This window comes from Penicillium riverlandense, assembly GCF_028828495.1.
Source record: "Penicillium riverlandense strain IBT 135883 chromosome Unknown utg000011l_segment0_segment0, whole genome shotgun sequence".
In the NCBI taxonomy this organism is placed as follows: Eukaryota; Fungi; Ascomycota; class Eurotiomycetes; order Eurotiales; family Aspergillaceae; genus Penicillium; species Penicillium riverlandense.
In genome coordinates, this window is record NW_026643201.1 from 945,568 (window position 1) to 972,033 (window position 26,466).

General features: G+C 55.3%; 9 protein-coding genes across 9 annotated transcripts; 3 read left to right on the plus strand and 6 right to left on the minus strand.

Annotated features, from left to right (window-relative positions):
• Window positions 1–431: 431 nt before the first annotated feature.
• On the plus strand, window positions 432–1,456 carry N7474_011071 (uncharacterized protein; the record flags this gene model as incomplete). Its single annotated transcript, XM_057202481.1, has 2 exons — window positions 432–875; window positions 932–1,456. The coding sequence occupies 2 exons, from the start codon at window positions 432–434 to the stop codon at window positions 1,454–1,456; spliced, it is 969 nt and encodes a 322-aa protein (XP_057047765.1).
• A 456-nt stretch (window positions 1,457–1,912) lies between these two features.
• N7474_011072 (mRNA-binding protein RRP12) lies at window positions 1,913–5,835 on the minus strand (the record flags this gene model as incomplete). Its single annotated transcript, XM_057202482.1, has 3 exons — window positions 1,913–3,760; window positions 3,810–5,723; window positions 5,773–5,835. The coding sequence occupies 3 exons, from the start codon at window positions 5,833–5,835 to the stop codon at window positions 1,913–1,915; spliced, it is 3,825 nt and encodes a 1,274-aa protein (XP_057047766.1).
• A 356-nt stretch (window positions 5,836–6,191) lies between these two features.
• On the minus strand, window positions 6,192–6,905 carry N7474_011073 (uncharacterized protein; the record flags this gene model as incomplete). Its single annotated transcript, XM_057202483.1, has 3 exons — window positions 6,192–6,365; window positions 6,424–6,539; window positions 6,710–6,905. The coding sequence occupies 3 exons, from the start codon at window positions 6,903–6,905 to the stop codon at window positions 6,192–6,194; spliced, it is 486 nt and encodes a 161-aa protein (XP_057047767.1).
• A 375-nt stretch (window positions 6,906–7,280) lies between these two features.
• Window positions 7,281–8,240, minus strand: N7474_011074 (uncharacterized protein; the record flags this gene model as incomplete). The annotated part of the gene is made up of 1 exon (XM_057202484.1): window positions 7,281–8,240. One exon carries the CDS (start codon window positions 8,238–8,240, stop codon window positions 7,281–7,283), a length of 960 nt encoding a protein of 319 aa, XP_057047768.1.
• A 1,110-nt stretch (window positions 8,241–9,350) lies between these two features.
• On the minus strand, window positions 9,351–10,577 carry N7474_011075 (C2H2-type zinc finger protein; the record flags this gene model as incomplete). Its single annotated transcript, XM_057202485.1, has 1 exon — window positions 9,351–10,577. The coding sequence occupies one exon, from the start codon at window positions 10,575–10,577 to the stop codon at window positions 9,351–9,353; it is 1,227 nt and encodes a 408-aa protein (XP_057047769.1).
• A 4,480-nt stretch (window positions 10,578–15,057) lies between these two features.
• On the plus strand, window positions 15,058–15,858 carry N7474_011076 (histone deacetylase complex subunit SAP30 Sin3-binding domain-containing protein; the record flags this gene model as incomplete). Its single annotated transcript, XM_057202486.1, has 2 exons — window positions 15,058–15,231; window positions 15,388–15,858. The coding sequence occupies 2 exons, from the start codon at window positions 15,058–15,060 to the stop codon at window positions 15,856–15,858; spliced, it is 645 nt and encodes a 214-aa protein (XP_057047770.1).
• A 538-nt stretch (window positions 15,859–16,396) lies between these two features.
• bro1 (putative signal transduction protein BroA) lies at window positions 16,397–19,487 on the minus strand (the record flags this gene model as incomplete). The annotated part of the gene is made up of 3 exons (XM_057202487.1): window positions 16,397–17,515; window positions 17,570–19,157; window positions 19,210–19,487. The coding sequence occupies 3 exons, from the start codon at window positions 19,485–19,487 to the stop codon at window positions 16,397–16,399; spliced, it is 2,985 nt and encodes a 994-aa protein (XP_057047771.1).
• A 552-nt stretch (window positions 19,488–20,039) lies between these two features.
• On the minus strand, window positions 20,040–21,790 carry N7474_011078 (putative mitochondrial DnaJ chaperone (Mdj1); the record flags this gene model as incomplete). Its single annotated transcript, XM_057202488.1, has 3 exons — window positions 20,040–20,214; window positions 20,262–21,517; window positions 21,581–21,790. 3 exons carry the CDS (start codon window positions 21,788–21,790, stop codon window positions 20,040–20,042), a joined length of 1,641 nt encoding a protein of 546 aa, XP_057047772.1.
• Window positions 21,791–22,131: 341 nt separating this feature from the next.
• On the plus strand, window positions 22,132–25,589 carry N7474_011079 (endopeptidase La; the record flags this gene model as incomplete). The annotated part of the gene is made up of 3 exons (XM_057202489.1): window positions 22,132–25,090; window positions 25,164–25,381; window positions 25,434–25,589. 3 exons carry the CDS (start codon window positions 22,132–22,134, stop codon window positions 25,587–25,589), a joined length of 3,333 nt encoding a protein of 1,110 aa, XP_057047773.1.
• Window positions 25,590–26,466: the final 877 nt, after the last annotated feature.

The window sequence follows — 26,466 nt, forward strand, 5'->3', positions numbered from 1 at the left end:
CTTCTCCCATCACCAACAGTGCGCGTCCAACGGTCATCGACAGGGACTCGCTTCTCTCCTATTGTTTCCATGGACATCTACACAGTCCGCTCTGGTCCAACCAGCCAAGCGAAACGGTCCAATATGACGACGAAACGAGCTCAGCGCAATGCCGAGCCCTTGGCAAACCTAGCGCCGCCTGCAAACAGATCCTCGCTCTGCACAAGGCCGTGAAATAAAAGAGCAGAGTCTGCTCCTCTCCAAGGCTCTTCTCTCTTTTATTGATCACGGAGAGCTGGACAGACAGCATGTCTCGTGAGCTGGAGGGCATGCCGTGAGCCCTACTTCTCAGTCCTCGTCGCCCTCTGTGCACCTGTGCGACTGCTTGGCTGGTCTAGTCTCCCTACCTCTCCTCTCTCCCTCTCTGGGGGAGACGCAAAGTCCGACTGGCCATGCGGCCTCCGGAGATGACTTATAGCCCTGCCTACCAGGACCAGCAAGCGGGCGGTCCCCTTCTTGCTTCTCCTGCTCCTCCTCCGCCGCCGCCTCCGCCGACTGCCCGCCGATCTCTCGACCACCCCTCTGTCTCTGGCGGAGTGCTCTGCCAGTCCTCCGACTCATTTGACGGCCACAACGCCAGTCCGAGCACTCGCTCTCACATCCTCGATCGCTCCCACGCGGTCTCCGCCCGTCCGGGGACGACCTCCGCGTCCATTGGTACCCGGACATCCGTCTCTAGCACCACGCACAAGGAAGCCCGCACCCGCACCGGCTCGGCGGATCAGCCGTCCATGTCCAGCGGGCTGGGGAGTCCCGGTGCAGCCCGCGGGCCGAAACGAAGTACTCCCGAGGACGATGCTTCGACCGATGACGGCGAGGATGCGTTGTTGATGCTGGTATCTATACCCTCTCACGACCCTCCAAGTTTTATATTGGTTCTAATACTGTATAGTTCCGCCTCTCCCTCCCCGTCCCAATCTTCTCCCTCGCCGCCTTTCTCTACACCATCTCCGCCATCGTCTTCGCCGTCCTGATCTCCCCGCTTCGTCTCTGCCCCGTTTCCCACTACCTCTCCACCACCTCCTTCGCCTCGCAGCTCTGCGACCTCCTCTCTCCAGCACTGCATATCCACGAACGTCTAGTCAACCTAGGCCCACCCTCCAACACAGCTCGCTCCCCATCCACACAATGGATCCCCGAAAACCCAGACCCCGAGCCCCGCGGAACGGTGGCCCTCTCCCCGGACTCGCACGAGTACTACTCCGTGACAGGTCTGATGATCGTCCTGATGCTCTCCGTGTTCGGATGTCTTGCTATCCTGCTCTCTGTCTGGACAGCGGCCTTCTTCTGGATCTTTGCTATGATGCTGGGTAACCCCGACGGCACGGAGCGCAGCGATGATGGCCGTGCTGCTGTGCTGGGTGTTTGTAAGTGGTGGCAGACTTGGTTGGGGAAGGCGAGGAAGTCACATAACTAGCCTTCCCTTACCTAAGACCGAGCTGCTTTTCAATGTCCTATTTGAGTGCATGACTACGTGGAACGACACTTTGCTTTACCTGGAGTATGCGGATTTTCTATGGTGTCGGGGTGTATGCATGGACTATTGCTTTTCTTTTTTCGCTCTTTTCTTTTCTCTCCAAATATTTGCTCTATCATTGTACTTGTAGAGTGTATACAAGACTCCTCATGAATGAATTTGATACCCAGTTGATTTATCTGTGTTTTTCGAGTACACAGTACATACTTTAGGATCAAGCTCATAGCAAGGTTAAGATATAATAAAGAAGTCCTATTCATCCATCAACGACAGTCCAATCTACATAATCTAATCAACAAGACCGGAATAAACTGAATAATCAGAAAGGGTATTTAACCTAATACCAGAAAAAGAAAACAAAAGAAACACCTTCCCACATAGGAACAGTCTAATAATCTACCTCCGCCGACCCCTTCCAGCCCGGATCTGACCCCTTCCACTCTTCCCCGGACTGCGACGCTTCTCAACACGTCCGCCAGTGTTCCCCGAAGCACCAGGCGTCTTGGGCATTCCCAGCCCACGACGCCCCGGACCCGCAGCACCACGCATCTGCGCATTCACATCGCCCTCATCCTCCTCATCCAGATCCATCCCATCACCCCCACCAGACTTCTTCTTCTGCGCCTGTCCGATCTTCAGCTTCCCCTTCTGTCCGCGGCGGACGGCGTCCGGTCCACTGACGGCAGCAAGGTACGCGTTAATACCCGCCGGACCAGCAGCAGCGCCGCTCAGTTCAACATCCGCAGCATCGTCATCATCACCACCCAGAACGAGACGGCCATCCGCGTCGACCTTGGCGGAACGCTTCCTGCGCGCGCCGGGGCCGGTGTTGAGGAAGCGCTGGGACGGCTTGGTGGTTGAGATATTGGCCAGCGCGTTGGGAGCTAGCAGGTCGAGCGGGTTGTCTTCCGGTGACAGTTCGCGGATGTACTGGTTGCCCTGCGCGGAGGATTTCTTCTTGTTGGCATTGGGCCGGCCCTTGATCCGCGCGACGCCCTGGTCGTCGACGTCAATCTCGCTAGCGTCATCGTCCGAGTTGTCGTTATCGGACGAGTCCGAGAAATCGGAGCCGTAAACCGCCTTGTCGAAGGCATTGCCGGCTTGCCGGGCACCATCCTCCTCAGCTTCCTCACCATCCTCACCCTCGGCTTCAGCGCCCTCCTTCTTCTTGCGCTTGCTGCGTTCGCGCTGCTTGCGGATATTGACTACCAACTTGCGATCGGCCTCGCCGACGAGACTCTCTAGGAGGGGTGCGCCGAATCGGCGGACGAGCCGGTCGATGATACCCTTTACCTTGCTGCGGAGACGACCCTTGTGTTCTTTGTTCCAGGCCATGAGGTTGGGGACGAGGGTTGCCAGGCGCGGACGCAGGATATCTTCCGGGAGGACGACGACGGCCACCTTGACGAAACCAAGGACTGAGCGGACGATCTCTCGGTTGTTGCTGGTCAGGAAGAGCTCGACGGTCTGCACGAGATCGGTGACCATCTCCGGTTGCAGCTGGGTGTGGAAATCGAAGAACAGTCGCGACAGAGCCGTCACGGATGCGGCGACCATGTGCGGCGACGTGCCTGCCAGACCGGCAGAGACCATGGTGAAAAATTCCTCGATAGTAGCCGGGGCATCAGGCGAGTCGTCAGGCATGTGCGGTACCAGTGAGTTGCGGATCACGGTGCCGGCAGGGTTGCGCTCGGGGTCGATGGTGCGCTTGGCGAGGTGGATCAACAGATCGAAGGCTGCAGTACGGGCCTTCTCGTTGCTTTCCTTGCACCCCAGCACCACCTCGGACATGATGGACGGAATGAAATGCAGGTCCGATGTAGGCAGGTGCGTAATCAGCTCGTGGATGGCGAGCATGCGGTCACGTCGGCCAGAAGCCGGAGTTTTGTCGGACGTGGCCAGCATGAGGGCGTGCAGCTCACCGCTGCGTTCCTGCAGAGCGGCGCTGCCCGTCTCAGTGGAAGCAAGACGGGGAATCAGCTTGTAGGCCTTCTTGATGAGTTGCTGGTCCGGGTTCGGAGACGGGCTGTTGAGAATGTGTGCTGCGAGGGCGAACAGACCACTGAAGCTGGAGCGCGGCAGGTAGATAGACATGGCAATGACCAAGTCAATCAGGGTGTGCGAGGTTGGCGGCATCTTGTCGGTTGAGCTTGAGTCGGCCTGTTTGGCGGCGGCGGCCTCTTGCTCGGAAGCCAGAGATGACTCGAGCATTGAGGTGACGCGCACAAAAGTGTCATTAAGTTCCTGCGAGAAATATTAGTTGCTGTGGATAAACGAGAAGATATTTGCGTACCGTCTCGGGAGCAATGCTGAGATACGCATTGATACACTGAAGGATATAACCCCGGTAGTGCGGCAGCGTCTGGCTGTACACGTTGAACAGCACAGCCAACAGATTGCTGGAAAAGCCAGCGAGGTGAGCAATGTTCTTCTTCGCGGCAGCCTTGGTGATACGACGCTGCAGAATCAAATCATCTTCATCGCCTTCAACAGACAAAATAGCCTGGTTCGACTCAACCAGGTTCTGCAGAGCACGACAGACATCCACGCGCAGCTCGGTCTGTTTGTACAAGACGTTCGACAACAGCTCCGCGAAGCCCTGGTCGAAAGCATCAATCAGATCCAGCGGCAGCTCGCAGTAGCCCGGGAGAATACCCCACGTCTGTTGAACCAGGGTCTCGAAAATTTTGACTTCAACCGTCTTCTCAGCGGCCCCATAATTCACAACCTTCTGGTACAGCGCCTCACTCAGGGGCACCATCTCGGTCCTGAAATGACGCAGGTTTGTATTGGTCACAGAGTCCCGCAGGATAGGGAGCAGCCAGACGCGGCCAGGTTGGCCGGGTTTCTGGTCGATGATGTTCAGCGGCAGAAGCTCCAGCACTGCCGCTGGGCCCATTGCCTGGATGGCGCTGCCCAGCACGCGATCCGCCTCCTTCTTGCCGTGGAAGGACTCGTTACTGCGCAGCTCGCCGATAGTGGTGACAATATCTACCAGGAATGGGCTGGATCGCCACTTGAAGCAGTCGAACATGGCGGCGCAGACATTAAACACTTCCATCCACGCGGCCTGGTATTTAACAGAGAGAAGGTCTGTTGCAGCCCGGGCCAGCTTTTCCAGCGTCTTCTCATCGTAGACTGACGCATCCACGATGACAGAGTCGGGGATGCAGTTGTGTAGAAACGAGATCAGACACTCGGAAGCCGACACACGGATGTTGTTCGATGGCGATGCCAAAAATCCAGAGATCAACTGGAACAGATCAGGCAGTTTGGCAAATGTATCTTCGGGATTAATCTGTGCAGAAACATCATATCCACGAGAGAGCACCGCAATCCAGGGCGGCAGAAGCTGCGAGTCGTTCTGAGCAGGCTTCAGCTCGGAGATGGCATCCAACAGACGCGGCAGTTTGGCGGACGAGAATTCATCAGCCATACCTTCGAAGATGACCTCGAAGACCTCAAATGCACCCATGGTGATATACTCATTGCTGGAGCGCGAGGCGTTCATCAACAGTTCACACAGCGACTCGATTTTCTTGCTCGGCCAACCGCCCGAGGCAGAGGCAATGGTCTTGACGAGTTGCAGCGAATGGATCACGAGCGGCTCGTGGGTGTCACGGTGGTGCTGTGCCTCCTGCCGGCCCTTTTTCTGTTTGCCAGCAGCCGCAATGCTGTCGGCCAGGGTCTTCATGGCGGATTCGGCGCACATATCAGCGGCCGGGTGGTCGAGGGAAGGGCTTGGCGGGGAAGACTTGAGGACATTGATCAGAGCATCCTGAGCCCTCTTGCGGACTTTGGGGCGGTGGTCGACTGAGAGGCTCAGCAGGCCGGCCATGGCCCGGCGGGGACCAACCTGGGTGTGGGGGAGATTCCAGGACGCCGCATCTTGGGCAATGAGCAGGGACTCGAGACAGCCGATAGACGGACGGAGGAGCGGGGCGTCGACCTCGGGCAGGGACAGGGCCGGTGCGAGACTGGTGAGGATCTGAGAGAATTTGGAGCGGAGGATGGAGGCGGGGGCATAGGCGGTTGTCAGATCGAGCAGGTAGACGACCGAGGTGGCCAGTTCCTTGTTCACAATTCCTTCGGTTGCGGAGAGCGATTGAGATAGTAGGGCGAGCAACGCGGCAAAATAGGCCGTGGGTGAGAAATCCGCTTTTTGGTCGCGGAGGGTGTCTTCGACGGCAGAGAGCACCACAGCGGTCTGTTCTGGTTAGCCATGCGCCCACAGAATCACCAGGGGGAAGACATACATGGTGCTGATTCTGCAGCTTCGGAGACTTGATCTTCTCGAGCTTTTCCGCCAGAGTCGCCATGATGGCTGTGTGACAAGTGAAGTTGGCGGTGAAATCTGAAGGAAGAGAAAAAAAAAGATCCAACTCTTGGCGTGTTATCGATAAGCTCGACTACTCTCACTCTATAGTGGGACATGATTATAACATTGGATTCATTCATGTCAAAGAATTCACTAGACTTTGACAGGCGGAGTGTCATAGACGATATCCTCTATGCTCCTGGCCATCGTGGGTGGTTCAATCGGAGCCATCCTCTCATCGCCCGGTCGCGAAGCCATTGGAGTCGTGCTCTCACACATGCTGGAAACTCCTTCACTCTCTGCGCGTAGAGAGATCATTGATACAAAACTAAGTCGACACCACTTTTTCTCTCACCACTAAAACAAAATCTCACCGCTATGCTCCGGCTCAAACCCGAGCGCCGCTAACTGAGTGTGGCGCTTCTTATCGCCGGATTTGCGCAGGCTGTCTTCCTTCTTCTTGAGTTCGAAGACCTCCTCGAACGAGGCCTTGGTGACGGAGGAGGGGATGTCATCCTCGCGGTCGAGGTCCTGGATAAATCAAGTCGTCAACACTCGATACCGAAATTCACGAAAGTAATGTACGCACCACTTCGCCTAGAAGAAGAACATTCTCGCCGCGAACGAGGAAAATGCCGCGCGGCACATCGGCGTACAGATTCCCGGCGTAGATTCGTTCGATGGTTTCCTGAAGGACGAGATTCGCTAAACAACGATGGTTAAGACTTGCGTGGCGTCGGCCTATGTGACTGTCATACCGAATTGATCCCAGCTTCGCAGCACGCCGATCAGTTTCCTCCCATCGCGAAGGACGAGGACGAGTTTTTCTAGGTCCTGTCAGTATCGGCCATCATTAGACCCAGGCGACCACATACTATCTGTCAAGTCGAGCAACTGGGCCGCGGTCGTGAACATCTGGGGGGGCAATTGCGGCGGGCCGGAGGTCTGCTGCTGCTGGCCCATCTGGCCTGGGGCCGAGGGACCGAGGGCTCGGTCATTCTGTTGAGGAAACTGTTGGTTTCGCTGCTGCTGTCCGCCCGCAGGGCTGTCGTTGAGGGATAATCGCTCCATTTTCGGGTGGGATGGTGGATAAGAGAGGGAGAAGGTGGACGGGCGAGGGAACGTGTGGGTGGGGGTGCGCCGGTGCTCGATGCGACCGGGATTCGGTGGGCGCGGAGGGAGTGATTTCAGGATTGGCGCAGCAGTGAGGACGAGGGTCGCATTTCTGGGGACATGAGAGAGAATTAACGAATGGTTCGGAATGGAGGAGGAAGTGCGGGTGTTTGCTCTGTTTGACTTTGATCGGATCTATAGACAGACCGCAACTTGACTTCTTTCCTAGATTGACCACAGCATTCATTTACGATAGAGACGCAGTACATACGAAGAGCCAGAAATACATACAAAATATACAACGCCCCATTCTCCTCCAAACGCAGAACAAGATCACACCACACCAAGCCCATTATTAGGCGACTGCCCCCTCAGCCTCTCCTCCCTCCTCCGACTATACGGCGCACAATATGGCTCATCCGCCGACCCAATACTCCTCCGCACGCCATCCAGTGAGCGATGATACGCGGGACTCGACGGCGCAGGCGGCAGCTGCATCGCCTTGAACTGGGCATCTGAGATCAGACGCAGCCGATATAGATAGCCCATTAGCTCAAAGTCCGGTCGGCTTCCTGCTAGCGTGTGGCCGTGCTGGTAATGGGCTGTTGCGACGTGGGTGAGGAGGTGAGACCATGCCGTGGGATGTTGTTCTTGTTCGTGCTCAGATGCAAGGATTGAGGTTGGAGTGGGGAGAGGAGAAGGGTCTGGAATCGACTCGTGGCTAGTTGGATTCTCCAGTATGGGCGATGCACCTGGAGACGTCACTGCGCCGGTGCTGGTAAACTTGACATTTGGGCAGAGAGGACACCGCGCTGTGGGAGGGGGCGGGTGTGCATGAAAATGGCTGAGGACATGCGCTCGCCATTCTGCGATCTCGTCAAAGGACTCGTGGCAGTCCAGCATGTGGAAGAGACAGCCATATAACCCTGGACTGCGTCTTGGGCTTGTGGAGAACGACGGCGCTCGAGACGAGGAGGACAGCGCGGCCGTACTCCATGAAGAAGAAGAAGATGATGATGATAATGCACACGATCTGTCAGCGCCGGCGGGCGCTGGCTCCTCCCCCATGGCCCTGTTCTCGAGAATCCGGATACTGTCGCTCTTATCTGCGAGACTGGGAGATTCCAAGTCCGACGACGACAGTGAGGAACTGGCGACGATTACTGGGCCCTGCTTTTTACTCCGGGATAGTTGCAGTGAGCTGGCGGGTTCGGGACTGCGACTGCGACAGTTGACTAGCAGTAGTACTTGGTCTGTGTCGTCGGGTCTTGCGACTGATATTTCTTCCGACATGCTCCGTCCGGATGACCGCGCGGGGAAGGGGAAGAGAAGAGGAGGAAGGACTAGGGTAGTTAGTCAATCTGACGGACTAGCTGCCTGCCATTAATCTCGAGACGTCGAGTTCATGCGCGCGAGTAGCGACACAAAGAAAAGAAAGAGGACTTATTTACCTTGAGAATAATGGCCTGCGACTCTTTTCGAGATGATCCTTCTCCCAACTCAACTCAACACAGATCTGCACATTGCTGCTCGTCAGCATGCACGACATACATATCCACCCTACCTACTAGGCCCGTTCTGCACTTACCACACTCTAAACAGTACGGGGTAGATACAGATAACGACTGGTCGATTCCGGGGATAGGCTCGAGTCGGGGACTGAGATAGGAGTTAACGACCGGGCTCTTATCTGCCTCTTCCACATCTGCCGGGAGCGCCAGGGCCTCCTGATGAGCGGGGATTTGGTTCGTGGTGTGATGGAGAGCTGTTTGGTTGGTGGTTGGTCGGCTTGATCACATCACGTTTGTAGTCACACACTAATATTGGTGGAAACGACTAGTCGTCAACATGTCCATAGGAGTAGTTACGGAGGCCATATAGTGTGAGAAACCTGTACTGGTTAGGGCAAGCAAATATATGGGGGCAGGATATAGTATGTACCAGTCAGCATCCGTACTATAATAAGAGTGACTTCTATTGCATCTACGGCATGGAAAGATAGTTTGATAGTGAGATTTTCATTTCCCGTCAAACGGGATCAGCAATTAAGTAAATCAACAAGTCGTTGATAAGAGAAGAGAAGAGAAAAAGTCAAGACCACAGGCCTCAACTCTCAACCCCAGGAGAGGAGAAGAGGAACCAAAAAGTAAGAAAATTTTGGGAAGTAAGAAACGCGAACAATCCGAAGAAAAGAAAAACAACCCCGGATCCGTCTATCGGTAGGTACGAGACGCCTTGACAAAAACACAAAAAGTCAAACAACAGCAAAAAAGAAAAAGCAACCCGAACAGATTCCAATCCGACACCGATGATGCCCGCAAACCAGATCATTCAGTCAAAGAAATGCACCAAGTCTATATCGTTTCGTAGCGCGCATAACAACACATGAAATAAGAAGTGAAATTAGTAGCGATCGGCCAAGTCGCCGCCGGCCACGGAATTGTTGGTCGACGAGGACATGGACGAGAAGCCGCTAGTTGGATTCAGCATATCCTGCACGGCCACCTTGGGTACCTGCGGCACGGGCAGCTTGCGCTGCGTCCCGTCCGATTTGGACATGATGTCGCTGAGACTCGGCCCCATGTTGCCCGGACCGGGGCTGTAGTAGTTGGGGCCTTCGGGCTGGGGCTCCATGGGGGCCAGAGCGGGAGTGTGCTGGAGCGACAGGTGGCGGATTGACGGGAGGTGCAGCTCGTGTTGGCCCATCGGGCGGAGACGAGGGGAATGGGCGGGCGTCGCCAGAGGAGTGTGGTCGGGCGTTGGGGACAGCGAGTCGTGGGAGAAGGTGGGAGAGGAAGGCGCGGTGGAGTTGGGCGAGTTGGGTCGCGAGCGCTTGACGCGATGCCCGTAGCCGTCGTCGTCATCGTTGGAATGCGACCGGGTCATGTTCTGGGAGATGGCATAGGCCGACAAAGACGGCAGGCCGCGACTGCTGCCGTGGTGGCGGGATCCGAACACGGGGCCGCGCGAGTGATAGCCGCTGTGGTCGTCACGCTCGACCTGTGAGGCTGCGGTGGCCAGCAGGTTGATGTCCATACCCGAGGAAGCACGCTCGCCACTGCGCGAGTAGGGGCCCAAATTGGAGCGCATGTGATTGGCATAGTTGGAGAAGGAGTGCGGCGGCGAGACGTCCGGAGATCCGACCTGGGAGACCGGGGCGGAGCGAGTAATCGGCTTGGTGGGAGGTGGCATCATGTTGCCCGTGCTGGCCATGGGGGTATCCTGACCGGCCGCTGCGGCAGCGGCCGCAGCCAGATGCTGAGCCTTGTTACTGCGGCGCGAGTTGGGGTTGTTGTGGATGCGCGAGTGACGAGTGAGTTCATCGGATCGACTGAAGCGCTTGGTGCAGCCGGGGAACTGGCAGGCATGAGGCTTCTCGCCAGTGTGCGTGCGGATGTGGCGAGTCTGATGCTCCAGACGATGGAAGGCCCGGTCGCACAGGGGACACTTGTAGGGCCGGGGGAGGTCCTGGCGAACCTCTTCGGTCGCGGGACGAGCACCCTTCATGAGTGGCGGTAGGAGGCTCGCAGAGGAGGCCATGGAAGATTCAGATGAGTCTGTTGGGGTAGAAGAGGCAGCCTCGTTGGGCGGGTTCAGTAGATTTGAGAAACCCGATGTTGGAGGCGGCATGTGAAAATCCCAGGTGGGACGAGAGAGGGTCTTTATGAGACGGCGGTGGGAATGTGAAAGGAGGAACCGAGGCGTCCGGGGATGGAATGGGATATGATGAAAGGACTGGTCACCGCAGGGATGATCGAGGGTCCAGACTCAAGGAAGCGCCCTAGCGATCGACTAGTTGTAGATCGGGCAAGGTGTAATCTTTCTTTTTCTTGTTGGCGGGGGGTTTGGGGTAGAAGGGATGGAAAGAGGGAGAGCGAGGGAGAAGAGAAAAAGAATAAAGAGAGGGAAAGGAATCTGGAGACGGGGCCGCGGATCTGGGGAGGGCGAGATAATAAAAGGCGAGGAAAGAAGAAGAATGGAGGGGAAGGGAGGAATGGGAGAAATCGGGGAGAAAGGGCGAAGGTCGGAATCGGGGAAAAAAAAAAAAAAAGAAAAGAATTTTTTTGTCCGTGTGGAGAAGGGCTTAGTTAGGGGTTGAGGGAACTAACTACTGGGGCGAATCTGGATTTTTTTTTTAATTCATCATGATTATTTCTTTTTAGGGAGAATTTCCGAGGGTCTTGGATTTGGCCGTCCACTGGATGTCCATCGGACTGCCCGTCGTTATTGTACGCCCTTCTCCCCCGTCCTGTACGCCCACCCCCCCTGCGGTATACACGTATGCACTCCATTCCAGGATGCCCGGTGTGGGGACGGGGATTACCTCATAATTTGCTGAAGAACCGTGTGGCGTGATCGGGTGCGTGCCCTTACGCCGGCTAACGCGGGTTTGCCCTGATGTGAGCCAGGATCATCGATGACGCCGCATTGCACTCATAGTGATCCCCATCGAGGCAGTCCTCGACGAGGCACATACCCCGGATTGGCGCTGTCCATGATGATGGATTAGGCAATCGTAAATGCCTTTGTGACCCAGCTGGGAGTTCCCCCGACTCGGCCAGTATTGCCCCGGGTCCGGCCCCCGATAGGGAGGGAGGTGGCCCTCTCTCTCTTGGGGATAAAGAACGAGACCCCCCGATTCGTTAGGTCAGTCGTGATAGGGAGGGGAGGCATGTGATGGCCAATGGATGATCATGGCTCTTATCTTGGAAGGTCAGTCTTCTAGTCATCTGGGAACTCGTCCTCCGCTATCAGGTTTTGACGGCTATCTCTGCAGCTCCCTGCTATTCTTGATGTAGATCTTAAGCTGGCAAGGAGGACTCCCCGCACTTTGGCCTGTTCACCTCGACTGCCGGCCCGGTTACCGAGCAGGCGAGATAGGACAGGTTTGGGTGTTGGAACAGACGTGGGGGCTCCACCGCCGAATCCGGCAGCCTCAGACGCCGGAAGGGATGATCTGGAGAAACACCCTGGGGAATGGCGTGATCCATCCTACTGTACTCCGGAGTCGGCCTGATCTGCAGGGGATGGATCCCACCATCCAGCGTACACCAACTACGACGACGACTGTACAACTATGGTGAGAGGTGTCAGAGTGTCTGCAATTACCCGCATTTTGCCGAGTTTCAAATGTCACGGAATTTGGCTCCCGTTTTCCCTTTATCCCCTTCCGGCCGAAGATCCCGCGCCCCCCTGATCGCAGGATCGACAGATAATATTGTACTAGGGATGTGTCCCCCACGCACTATTTGAGAGCAGAATTTTCACCGTACATATAGGCTGAAGTAGTAATAGGCGTCGAGAGCAGATTTCTTGACTCATAGATTCCAACCCCCCGCCATCCCCCAGCTTATCACCTAATAGTAATGCGTGTAAGGTCCAGTCGGGCTTCGGCCCTGCTCTCCAGCTCATCGCACGCCTCCCGCGGCTAAAACACAGCAAATTCGTAAAGGGAAAGCCGGCGGGGGAAACGCCTCAGGGATCGTGGGCACCGCCAGTTACTACACTACAAGGAGTCCGGAGCACAAACGGCCTCCGGCTCCGGGGAGGTTATTTATTATTCATGGATTATCGCGTTGATCCCCCAAAGATTGCGGTGACCAATCTGGCCCTTCCTTATCTTCGTAACCACCCCCGCAATTACGCAAGGAAGAACGACGCGAAAAGGCAACTCGTTCCAGGCCGGACGCCGCCGCCTTTTGTCAGCTCAGCTGAAAAGGCGCCAAAAAAAAAAAAAAAAAAAAAAAAAAAAAGACACAGCCCAGCCCAGCCCAGTCCAATTACCACCACCCCTTGCTACAGCGCATCGAGTCATGACGTGCCCACGCCCCAGCCCAAGCCAGGGATATGTGCGACGGGTCCGCTTCGTTTCGCATCGCTGACCGCTGAGACATTGGATGGCGAGACGCCACGGGGTTCCTTTGATATGTAACTAACTACCGTAGCAAGCAAGTAAGTCGTACGGGCCGGCCCCTGCATCCGGGCAAAAGGACAGAGGGGAGTTGGCAGGGTAAAGTCGCAGTAGCATTGTGGATGGGCTTGCTCCATGCGGGGATCCAGAATCCGGGGAAAGATTGATTGAGCGCGGACGGAAAATGTAACATGCCCGAGCGGACCGCTATATACCCACGCACCCTCTCGCGGTATTGCCACACGCCAAGAGGATCCGCGACCCACAGCTTCTGGAACATTTAGTTTTCCGGACAATCCTGGTGGACATCATGCTGATATCACCGCCCCGGTTAACGATCCTGGAGGATTGTTTTCTGTGGGGAGAGTGGGATGCTTTTCTTACTGACATGAGAGTTCAATAGGAGTGTCTTGGGTGAAAAACAACTAGGGGACAACGGGAGATCCCTCGGCGTTTTCTCGCTGGGAACATTGTTTCAACCGTGTCCACATCGGATCCGGATTACCCCATACTGTATCCTCTACGGAGTAAGCACGATGGGGAGGTCCTGGCTGGGCACGGTCTGACGGAATCCCGCTGGCCATTCCTATTCTCACGTGGCCCTTCACATGTCTTATCTCTGAGATGATTCTGGTGAAGCACTTCATTGGTGATCGGCCTCGGCTGGATTTGGCTGTCGTCCAGGTCTGGATCGTGGTGCGCTGATAAGACCTGTTAACTACACAAGGATGGACAGCCGTAGTCCATGCCTATTACCACAGCTGACGCACTAGGATACCCATGCTGCAGGTACAGATCCTCGCCCGCCCCCGCTGTTCCTCCTCCCACCAGCCCTAGATAAAGGCACACGCCCTCGGGCAATCCCGGGCCCAATCCTGTTCTAATATTATGCCATTCCGGGGCGTGCTCGCGCAGCAGGGGCACCTCGCAAAGTCTTCTCGTTGCGGGGCTTAGTGCCGATGGCGCACCCGGCCCTTATCCACTGCGATCTCCACGATGATCTAGGAGGCTGTCTTTTTTCGTTTTTTTGGCTTCCAATAATGGCTCCACCCTCGGCGGTCCGCACCTAGCGGGCCTGTCTGAGCACAATAGTGAAAAAGGGAAATTTTTTCAAAAAACCTGCGTAGCGGAGTCCTTGCTCGACGGAGTAGAGGTCGAAAAAGGGGCCCTCGGTGAGGAGAGCGGAGACAGTCCGTCGAAAAATTTCATTCTTCCGGGTCGGCCCCTGCTCGGCGAGGACTTTCGGCATTCGTTCCCGTGCCGAGTCGGGCTCGTCTGACTTGCCCTTTCAACATTTCGCCTCTCGCCCCTGACTAGTCCTGTTACCTCATTATTAGTTTCGTTCATCACGATCATTTCGCTGTGGTTTATCCCGGGATTCTTCCGGGGGGCCATGATTCGTCTCCACTCCGACTGCACCACTCATGTCGACGGGCCTTCGCACGAGTTGCCAATCCCGACTGTGATCCGAGGCTCGGAAAGTGGCCACCTTTTTTTTCTGGAAGTCTGGGGTTTCCGAGGATCGGCTGCTCCCCCATTAACCGATTGTCCTTCAGGCAGGTGGTGTTGTGTTTAGCCTTAGCCTCGGAATATCCCCTTACCAAGAAGCTGAGTCTTCAATTTCGGCCGAGCCGCGGAGGCACTGAGGCCCCCAAGGTCCCCTCACCTCCACGGCTCGGGTAATGCGGCAATAGACTGGCCAGTAGTCGCAAACAACTTCAGTTTAGTCTGAATAATAGCCACTAACTAAGTACGGAAAACTACTAAAAGGGAAAGTCGGAGAGAGAAGCGGTGGGCACGGCTTTGTCTCCGCATGGAGGGTCATTTACCTGGACAGTCTCTGAACATGAACCACCATAACTCTCAATGCAATTCAATTCAACACCGATCAATTTCGTTTATACTAATTCTTCTCCTATCGATCAATACTCAATCCTATCTACACCTCTCCATCATCTCATCTCAATCCAGACAGTAGAATAATGTAACCCTCTGACACTAACCCTAAAACGGTCTAATTCTGCCGCGTCCGTCCGCGCGGTGAACTCGACTCTGACGAGCTGCTCTGTGATGCCGTCAATTCCTTTGCTTTGTACCGGATGCCAGAGTTGCCTGCTCCTGTGCACAAACACTGCATCACCTCCTCAAGTCTCGCTATTCACTACCTCCGAACATTAAAGTGACATCCCGACGTACGTCATGGCACCCCCGCGCCAGCGCACCGCCGCCGTCATGGACGACTCGCGCTCCGAAGCCTCCAGCGGCACGCGCGAGTACCGCAACGCCGCGACCAAGAGCCGCAAGCCCGCGGGATCAACTCAGAAGGCTTCAGTGACGAGTGTGCCTGTCGAGGCGTTGGAGGATCAGCCGAGGGTGTGTTCTCTTTCTTTCTTTCTTCTATGACGACCGACCAACCCCCGAGCTCTGCTCTGCTTGGGAGATGGGATCCAACCAACCGTGATCCAATCCAATACACTACACTACACTACAATATGATATGGCATGTCAGTGCTAATAACTGCTGCACAGCTCCCATGGTCCGACCTCCCCCTCGACATCCTCCACGCCTACCGCCACGCCCACAAGTTATCGACTCCCTCCGCCTACAGCAACGACTACTCGCGCATCATCCTGTCCCAGGGGATCGGCCTGCGCTCGCCAACGGCACTAGCCACGCGCCGGGGCCAGGCGCGGCGAGGGCATAATAACGCTTCGCAGTCTCAGCGGAGGAGTGACGATGCCAATGCCGATGCTGATGCTTCCTCCGCCGATTCCAATTCCAATGCCAATGTCAACAATCCTTCATCTAGCTCAGTCAACGATGCAGCCCTCCACAGAATCATCTCCCAAGGCCGAGTCAGCAAAGACCAGTTCGCGCTCGCCGTGCGGAAACACTTCAATTCGGCCGGGTTGTCGGAGCAGGAGTCCATCGCCCGGTTTTTGTATACTGTGCGTGAGGAGCGGAGGGGACGTCAGTTTCGACTGCGGTTTTTGCCTTGAGCTTACACGGACGGACTCTGTTCATTTGTTCGTTGTTTCGGGTTACTTTGTTCCTTCCTTCCTTGCTACTATAAGATACCCATTGGCGTTGTGGTCTGCTCTTTTTTTTTTTTGTTGTCGGATGGGGTACGGATTTTGGATAGTACATCTTTCTTTCGGCTTTTCATGCCTGCTGGTGGAGATACATACACTGTGAGCATACGCCGTATATACAACATGATTCTCGTTTGTCAAGACCTTAGTTATATCTATACCAGGGAGAGGGGTTAGATTGATATCTTCCATTCATCATATACATAACAACAGAACAAATCTTCTAAAAATGAGAACCACAACAGTGCAGCTAAATATGAGAACAACCAGCAGTAAGAAGCCAATATCCGAAGACAATTAAACAAGGCAGTGAATAATCAACAAGCAGGTTCGGTTGCTCAGATAAAGAAAACTGAATGCCGGAATGATAAAACGCCGAGAGGGATATACATGCCCTTCCTTCACACATTGTACCTCCTTGTCTCCGTATATGGAATTGCACTGCTCATTTCCAAGCATTCAAACCAGCCCATGGATCATTTGGCGCGGGTGGTTGCTGTGACTGCGAAGAAGACTTAGGGTGCGGGTACGGTCTGGCCTGGGCATACCCCCCGGGACCAGAAGGGTACGCACCGCCCGAAGACGGAGGATAACTTGGCTGTTGAGGGCGTGGCGGAGGCGGAGGCGGGATGTAGCCCTGCGGGGCCATGTAGTGCGAGGGAGGAGGGGCACCTCCAGGAGCGCCAGGGGGAGGGCTGGCACCGGAGTATCCGTATGGAGTGGGGGGTTGAGAGAAGAATTGCTGGTTTGGCGGCGGGGAGACTGGGGTTCGGTACGGGTATGCCATCGGATTGTAGCCTTCGGACAGCGGCGCGGCTGCGCCTTGCTGGAATGGCTGGTGAGGCGCGTATGAGCCGCCCCCCATGTATTGGCCGTAAGGCGCCGGGGAGTGTGAAAGGGGTATGCCGCCAGGCATGTTTGGCGGATAGCGGGGGGACATCTTTGGGGATGGACCTGTTGATGGATACGACGGCGTCTGCACAGGTGGCGGCGGGGACTTGACCTTCGCCGGGGCAGCCGCAGACCCTGTGGACGGCGAGGTCGATGATGGCTTTGGTTCTGTGGACAGACGCTCCATCAGCAGCCGGAGCTTCTCTCGCTCGCGGTCCTCCTGCTCCGACACTCCGGTGGCCTTGTCGCGCTCGATCTGGCTCAGAAGCTGGGCACCTTCGGAGCGACGGTTGTTGATGAAGGTCTCGACATTCTTCCGCAGACTCTCCACGTTTTCGCTCATCTCCTTATAGAAAGTCCGCGCCTGGGCAATACCAGACGTGAGACCATTAAACGCCTCGTACACCCTTTTGTATCGGGCCATCACGGTGTTCCGTTGCCGCGTAATCCCTTCGTACTTGGACTGCTCCGCTCGCACGCGCTTGTCTTGAAGCAAGTCTCCGTATATCTTGGTCAGTTCTTTCATCAATGATGACTGTTTGTGATTTGCCTGAAGGAGTCGGGTCTGATGTGGGTAGAACTTCTCAAGCTCAGCCTCAAAGAGTTGAGTCTCTTGACCGGTGATGGATTTCTTGTTGAGTATCAACACATTCGAGATGTCGTCGTTGTGGACCTGCATCAAATCATAAGTCTTGTTATATTTTCTAGACGGGGAAGTCCAGCTCACCTTCTCCTTCAGATCCTTGAGCACTTGAGATCGTTCCCGCTTGACCAGGTTAAGTTTCTTCAAAATCTCCTCGACCGTGGCAATCTGCTCCGCGACGGAAGCACCGCCTTCGTCATACACATCATCCAGCAAACTGCCCTCTGACGGAGAGGCCATTCCATTCTTGCCTTTCCCATGTTTCGCCCCAGCTTTGAGCATCGCCCGCTGGAAGAGTACGTCTGCCTCGTCAGTCTCTCCAGCAGACCGCATTTCATCAAAGTCTCCTTCATACTGCCGCAAGGTAGCGGACAGTTGAGAATCACTGGCGCTGGCCTCGTTGACTGTGTCTCGGTATGTTCGAACATCGCCCCGAAGCGTGGTATTGAGTCGGCCACTGGGTTGCTGGCTCCAATCTGCACCGTATTTCGAACGCATCTTCTCACATACACTCTCTTCCAAGTCTAGCTGCTTAGAGCACTGGTCCAATTGGGTCATCACTTCTGCCTTGCGCTCCTGCAGCTCATCAAATGCCTTGTGGAACGATGTGTGCCCGGCAAGCTCGGAACACCAGCGGCGGAACTCCTCGTCCACGCTCATTTCCTGGTCCATGCCTCCCTTCAAGATATTGAGACTTCCCGGTAGCTTGAGATAATCCAGACTAGCGGCCATTTCACCGTTGGCAGTTTCAACCTTCTCCGTTTCCGCGCGAATCAGCTTGGCCTTTTCTTCATCGTACAGACTGGCCGTCTCCGTGACAGCCATGGGCACCAACTTCTGGAAGATATCTGGCCCGATGATCCGCTGGATATCTTGCCCTTGATATAGCTCGCTGACGGGAATCGCCTTTGCAGCCGGAAGTTTCGCAACCGCAGCTAGACTGGCTTCGTTCGGCACGGGTTGGTGGTAGATGAAGTCGTTGTCCTTGGTCAGGGTGGTGAGCTTGGCTTGAACGTTCGACTGGTTGTGCTTGATCAGCTCAACCAGAGCAGGACCGGACTCCGCTGTCAGATTCGAGGTGGCGGGAGCCGACGAAGGGAACGACTTGGCCCATCCTAGCGCAGTCGTGGCCTGCTTGTCGGCTTGCTTCAAACGGGCAATCGCAACTCCATGAGAGCCGCTCTCACCGTCCGCAACCGCCTGATAATAATTCGCAACAGAACTCATATGAGCCGCCTTGGCCTGCACCAGGGTCGACCACACTTTGTCGAATACGTTCTTGCTGACAAAGTCCTGCATAGTTTCTACCGCTTGGGAGTAGAGATACGCTGACTGGGAGGCCAGTTTCGCCAAAAATCCCGGTTTCTTCGAGTCCGCTATTTGCTTCTCCATAAAAACCTCCTGGGCCTGGGCCAGGGTGACGTGGATAAGCGTCTTGACCGTCTCGCGGTTCAGGTCGGTCGACGGCGCATGCAGGAAGTTCTCGTTGATATAGGTAAACATACCCGCGGAGGCTTGGAAGGAGTGGTAGGCGGTCTTGAGCCCCGCCTCCTCGGCCCGGTTCTGGTTGGCGGCATGGCAAGACAAGACGGCGGAGATGTTGAAGATGATGGATGCTTTCTCGTAGGCGAGCGAGTACTGGGACGTGGGTTTGTGGGTGAAGGCGTCGTACCTAAAACCGCCGCGGTCAGCAGATATCTATGTAGGGGGAAAACATGTCTTACCAGGTAAAGGAGATCTTGATGTGATTCTCATCGACGGGGAACCGGAGGTCTAGCAGTTCCAGCTGGCCGTAGTAGCGGTACAACAGATCGCGACCGGTAGCACTATCCTTGCCGGCGCCCCTCATATCCTGGCGCAGTCGATGAAGGGTCGCGCATTCTTGACTGTAGCGCTCCGGGTCCTCGCCGTAGGTCTGACGGATGTAGTCCTTGAGGGGCTGGATCCAATCGATCTCGTTGGTCTGTTTCAGCGGACATGACAGCATCGGAGACTGAACCATGATGCGATGCTCGTCAGGAGCAGTACGCTCCCATGCAGAGATAGCTGGGGGTGTGACGAGTCGAGGGGCAGGAAAGCTGTCGGTGTGAAGCCGGTGAAGGAGCTGTGGGGTAGTGGGAGACTGAGAGCGGAACGTCAGCGCCTAACGAATGGGCTGGGCTGGGCTGCCAATGACGTCGGTCGGGTTGACAAAGTGGGTGCACAGGTGATGGAGAAAACAAGGTGTGGGATTAGTTAGTGAAAGAAGGGTTCGAGAGTGAGAGAGAGAGAGAGAGAGAGAGGGTGTGTGATGGATGCAAGATGATTGATGGGGTGGGAAGCCCGAAGTGGGCGGGATATGTGATGCCTAGGCGCGAAAAGCATACCCGCGGCCGAATCAGAATTCGGCATACCTATACACTCGATTTTATACTAGGAACAAAAGATGAAAGCTGAGAGGGTCTGATAGGCTTCAAAATAATCATAATAATACAGAGCACAGTGTCCCCCACCCTCGCTATGACAAGTAAATACAGCCCATAGTTTATAGTGTACAATGCACATTTACACATCTTCACGACTTCTTCTTGCTGTCGTCGTCCTTCTTCTCGGCCTCGGTGTCCTGTTTGCTGCCATCGGACGGCTTCGAGCTGTCACGGTTCTTGTTGTCCATGAGCTTGTGCCACACAGACTTCAGGAACCCGTCGCTCTTTTCCCCGTCGCCGGACTCGGAGCTCGGTGGCGGACTGCTGCACACGTTAGCATAGAAAAAAACAATACACGCCAGAATACTCACCTATCCTTGGTGAAGTTCATAGTCCGCTTCGCCGTCTTGTCGCCCATCTCGTCGGCGAGGACTTCCAGGATGGTGCGCTGGTTCCCGGTCAGGTACTTGGGCATGGCCACCTTGAACTCGACCTTCAAGTCGCCGGTAGGGCTGAACCGCGAACGACCGCCGAGTTTCTTCATGCCCATTCCCGACAGGGTAATCCGATCCCCAGTGCCCGTGCCCGTGGACACCTTGACCTTGACCTCGTTATCGAGAGTCGGGATGGTGACTTCACCGCCCAGAAGAGCCGTCGTCAGTGGGATCGAAGCTGTGTAGAGAATGTCGGATCCATTTCGGCTAAACCGATGGTCGGGGGCAACTCGAATCGAGACATAGAGGTCACCGCGCTGGGTTCGCGCCCCGGCAGCGGCGGCTGTTCCTGTGGGTGGCGCGTCACCTTCTCCAGGCACTCTCATCCGCTGGCCATCTTCAACTCCGCCGGGAATTTTGACTTGGATGGTCTTGCGCTCCCGGACCACGCCATTCCCATGGCAGCTACCGCACTCCGCCCCGCGGGGAACGGTCATACCGGTGCCACTGCAGGTATCGCATGTCGCGGCGAGCTGGAATCCACCCTGCATGAAATGCACACGAGTGCCGGAGCCGTTGCACGAGCGGCATTGAGACCGTTTGGCGCCTTTCTTCAACCCATCCCCGTTACAGGTTCCGCACTCGGCCAATGGCGTGATGACAATATCTTGGGATGTGCCCTTCGCAGCATCCATGAACGAGATGTTGGTCTGAACTTCGATATCCTCGCCAACAAGGATCTGTTCTTGGAACGGGTTGCGGCGCCCCCGAGGACCACGACGCGCCCCTCCGGTGAACGCTCCGAACAAATCCTCGAAGTTGATATCTCCAGAGAAGCCTCCGTTGAACCCATTACCACCGAAGCCCCCACCGAAGCCATGAAATCCCCCCGCTCCGGTGAATGGGTTCCCGCCGGCAGCATTGGGGTCGAACCCGCCACTTTGATCAAACGCCGCAGAGCCAAACCGATCGTAGTTCTCTCGTTTTTTGGGATCGGACAGCACTTCGTAGGCGGATTGTGCCTCGGAAAACTTCTCTTTGGCATGCTCGTCCTTGTTGGTGTCCGGATGATACTTTTTAGCCATGCCGTAATATGCCTTCTTGATATCGCCCGCCGACGCATTTTTATCCACCCCGAGGACTTTATAGGGATCCGGAATGGTGGCCGAGAGGGGTGAGGTCGAATGGAATGTCTGAAAGATAGAAATTAGCTACTGTAGACACAGATTGGCCACTCGAAAAAAAGATCAACTTACCCGCACCGAGAGCACGGAGAAATCCTTCTTCTTGCACACGCCTTCTCGCAGACGCCTAGCAGGAGACGCAGAGGCTGCTACATGGTGGTATCCTCGTCTTTGGCTAGACGAGCACAGTCCGGGGCGTGTGCTCTTGTTCGGGCATTGTCGTGATCGCACCAGGCGCGCGGGAAGAGCCGCGGCCTTTGGGACTACGGCGGAGGGATTCATAAAGAGTCGATGCCCAAACAGTAGGTGAGAAGGAGGTCGTCAACCAAAGGCGGACGCCCGTCGGAGGGAAATGAGAGAAAGAGAGGAGAGGGAATTGGATAAAGGAATGGCCGATAAACAGTAGGTAGTGTAGACGAGAGAAGCTTCGGGTTGCCAGAAGTTTCTCGGAGCAAAGTATCTCCGGGACGATGATGAAAGAGGTGCTGCTTACCGAAGCAACTTTCGACCTTCTACTTCTCTAGTGCTGGCGCTGTGTGCTACGGTGTTGTCCCCGGTTTTCTGCTCCCTCAAGTCCCGTTCAATCCTTCTCTTCGCCGTGTCACACCCCCGAGGCCAGTAGCATGCTCCGCAGCCAGACCCTCCCCTGGAGAGCTGCGCTCCACCAAACGCCCCGTTCCCTGCTCCGCCGGCCGTTTCTTGCTTCGCCGAGGTACAATGCCAGCTTCCAATCGGCCTTGAGCTCGGCCCAATCTGGTCGCCCCCTTCTGTCGTCTCCTCGCACATTCTCTTCAAGCTCAACCCGACGGAGAGAGAAACCCCCACCGGACAACGAGAAGGACGAGACCGAACAGAAGGAGGAAGAAGAGACAAACCGAGAGGAGAAGGATGCGGAACGTTCTCCGGAGTCTCGGAGGGAAACAACTGGCCCCAAAAGCACCTTAGAGCAACCTGGCTCGACGCGGAGGAAGGACCGATCACCCAGAGATAAAGACCAGCGAGTCGCGGAGGCGGCAAAGAAGGAACCCAATGCCGCTGATAGCAAAGGTGACTCCAACAAAACCCCAGCCCCAATTCCGCCTACTGGTTCGCCGGCCGATTCGAAACCCAGCAGCGCAAACAGTGGCGGAAACAACGGCAATGATGATGGCGGAAAGAAGGGCAAAAAGGGTGACAAGGCCCTGCAGAAGCCGGCAGTCCCGGACGTCTATCCGCAGATGATGGCCATCCCTATTGCAAAGCGTCCTCTGTTCCCTGGCTTCTACAAGGCGATCACCATCCGAGACCCGAACGTTGCCGTTGCGATCCAGGACATGATGAAGCGGGGCCAGCCATACGTGGGTGCATTCTTGTTCAAGGATGACAATGCTGATGGCGATGTCATTGAGAACTTGGAAGATGTCTACGACGTCGGTGTATTTGCGCAGATCACAGCGGCCTATCCACTTCGTGGTGAAAATCGGGGTGAAACCAATGGTGTGACGGCTGTTCTCTACCCGCACCGGCGTATCAAGATCTCATCGCTGCTGACGCCCAACGAGACTAAAAAGACGGACACGGCTGAAGACAAGACGACTGAAAAGCAAGGTGATGTGGTGGCCAGCTTTGAGGAAGGGGTCGCGGAGCCAGTGCCGAAGGATCACTACGAACCTACTTCTTTCCTGCGAAACTACCCAGTGAGCTTGGTGAACGTGGAGAACCTCGCCGAGGAGCCATATGACAAGAAGAGTGGCATCATTCGTGCAGTGACCAGTGAAATCGTCAACGTGTGCAGGGAGATCGCCAATTTGAACCACCTGTTCCGCGACCAGATTTCCGCCTTCTACACGGACCAGTTCCCCGGGAACCTACTCGACGAACCGGGTAAGCTGGCCGATTTTGCTGCCGCAGTTTCTGCGGGTGAGTTGCATGAAATGCAGGATGTTCTCGAGACAATGAAGATCGAGGACCGTCTGCCCAAGGCGCTCGTCGTTCTGAAAAAGGAATTGATGAACGCACAACTCCAGTCCAAGATTACGAAGGATGTGGAGGCCAAGATTCAGAAACGTCAGCGCGAGTATTGGTTGATGGAGCAGATGAAGGGGATCAAGAGAGAACTCGGCATCGAATCCGACGGCAAGGATAAGCTGGTGGAGAAGTTCAAGGAGAAGGCAGAGAAGCTCGCGATGCCAGAGGCCGTCAAGAAGGTCTTCGATGAAGAGATCAACAAGTTGGCTCACCTGGAGCCTGCTGCCTCCGAATTCAACGTCACCCGCAACTATCTCGACTGGTTGACCCAGATCCCCTGGGGCCAGAAGAGCGTTGAAAATTTTGGCATCAAGAATGCCGTGACGGTCTTGGATGAGGATCACTACGGCCTGAAGGACGTCAAGGATCGTATTCTTGAATTCATTGCCGTGGGTAAACTGCGAGGAACCGTCGAAGGAAAGATTCTCTGTCTGGTCGGACCGCCAGGTGTTGGCAAGACCAGTATTGGAAAGTCGATCGCTCGCGCTCTGGACAGGCAATACTACCGCTTCTCCGTTGGTGGCTTGACGGATGTCGCAGAGATCAAGGGTCACCGTCGGACCTACGTCGGTGCTTTGCCTGGGCGCATCATCCAGGCGCTCAAGAAGTGTCAGACCGAGAACCCCCTGATCTTGATCGATGAGGTGGATAAGATTGGACGTGGTCACCAAGGTGACCCGTCTTCTGCTTTGCTTGAACTCCTTGACCCCGAACAGAACTCATCGTTCTTGGATCACTACATGGATGTTCCCGTGGATTTGTCCAAGGTTCTCTTTGTCTGCACGGCCAACGTCACCGACACAATTCCTCGGCCGCTTCTGGACCGGATGGAAATCATTGAGCTGTCTGGCTATGTGGCAGATGAGAAGATGGCCATTGCCCAACGCTATTTGGCTCCGGCTGCCAGGGAGTTGACCGGTCTGAAGGACGTTGACGTGACTTTGCAAGAGGACGCCATCGAGGAGCTGATCAAGTCGTACTGTCGTGAAAGTGGTGTTCGCAACCTGAAAAAGCAAATCGAGAAAGTGTACCGCAAGGCCGCGTTCAACATCGTCCAGGACCTGGGCGAGGATGTATTGGCCGAGGAAGATGCCTTGACGGACGAGGGCAAGGCCGCGCAGGAGGAAGCCAAGGAGCATGAACCATCTGACCCGGCGGAGGCTCCCCTCGAACCCGAGAAGTCTACTACCGAGACCCCTCGACTGGCTCTCAAGGTTCCCGATTCCGTGCATCTCAGCATCGCCAAGGATACCTTGAAGGACTATGTCGGCCCGCCCGTCTTTACTGCTGATCGTCTGTACGACAAGTTCCCTCCGGGTGTGACCATGGGTCTGGCGTGGACCAGCATGGGCGGTGCGGCTCTGTACGTCGAATGTATTCTGGAGAGTGCGTTGACTCACCAGTCGCGGCCGGGATTGGAAATCACGGGCAACCTGCAAAATGTTATGAAGGAATCTACTCACATCGCCTACTCGTTCGCCAAGTCCCTGATCGCCCAGCAGTTCTCTGAGAACCAGTTCTTTGAGAAGGCGAAAGTCCATCTGCACTGCCCGGAGGGGGCTGTTCCCAAGGATGGTAAGTTATTTTTTTTTTTTTTTTTTTTTTTTTTTTTAATATATCTATCTTCGTTGCTCACACTTTCCACCAGGCCCCTCCGCCGGCATCACCATGGCGAGCTCCCTTCTATCTCTGGCATTGAACCATCCTCTCGACCCGGCCGTTGCCATGACCGGAGAATTGACCGTCACCGGCAAGGTTCTGCGCATTGGCGGTCTGCGCGAGAAGACGGTCGCTGCCCGCCGGGCTGGTGCGACCAAGGTTATCTTCCCTGCGGACAACACATCCGACTGGCTTGAGCTGCCCGAGGTGAGTTATTTTATCTATCATTAAGGGAACTCGAACTAACAAGCAATTCCAGAACATCAAGGAAGGCATCGAGGGCCACCCGGTGAGCTGGTACTCGGAAGTCTTCGACCTGCTGTTTGCCGACCTGGATAAGGAACAGGCCCGCCAACTTTGGAAGCAGGCGCTTGCCAAGCCGGCGGGCAAGGAGGCAGCCGAGGCGGAGGAGTAAGGCTGGTGTATATATCGATTCTCTCACCTGTATAGTTCTGATTTGCACATGGGATGGATGTACATGGCGTCTTCATTGTCCTCCTCCGGAATGCATCGGCTGGCGTTCGCGGTCCTTGTGTCTAGACTTTGGATTAGTGGTAGGGCTTCGTGGCCCAAAACGGCAAAAATAGAACTCCCCTCTGCTAAATATATTTCAATTTTAGACTCGTATTCTAGTTGTCTTCTCGGACTGTAGTGAACTGTGTCGTTGCACCGAGACTCACCTGGTGTTGTTGCTTATCACACTCCTGATGATGACGATGTGTATAGATCGAGGATTCTCCGTTAGAACCACTAGACAGGCACCTCACTCGGAACCAAACTGTTTCCGATCTGAATTACGATTCGCACCAGTCATTGCATCATGAGTGAGGTCGAGTCATATTGAATCAGGCACTATGGTCAGGCCGCCACGCATCCCAGACCACCTTTTTATCTGTGCGCCGCCGGTGATGAATCAGATTGATCATTTCTTTCTTTTTTCTTCTTCTTATTATCATTTTTCCTTCTCCCTTTGAACTATTACTCCCCGTTTTGAAGTAATAACTATCCCCTGCAGCCCATTGTGCAGCCGGTGCTATCCCTGCAACTACATAACTTTCTTTTTTCTTCATCCGCGCCAAAGCAGACCGACACTCTCGTGCACCGCTTTTTCCACCCCAATGCGCACCTTGTTCTGGCCCAGCCCAGCCTCGCCCATTGCAATCCGACATTGTGCGACCTCCAATCTGGCCTGACGGTGCCTCCAGAAATAAAATTCGGAGGATTTTCAAAAAAAGAAAAGAAGAGAAAAGAGAGCGAAAGGAACGACACCGAATAAAAACTGAAACTGGGCT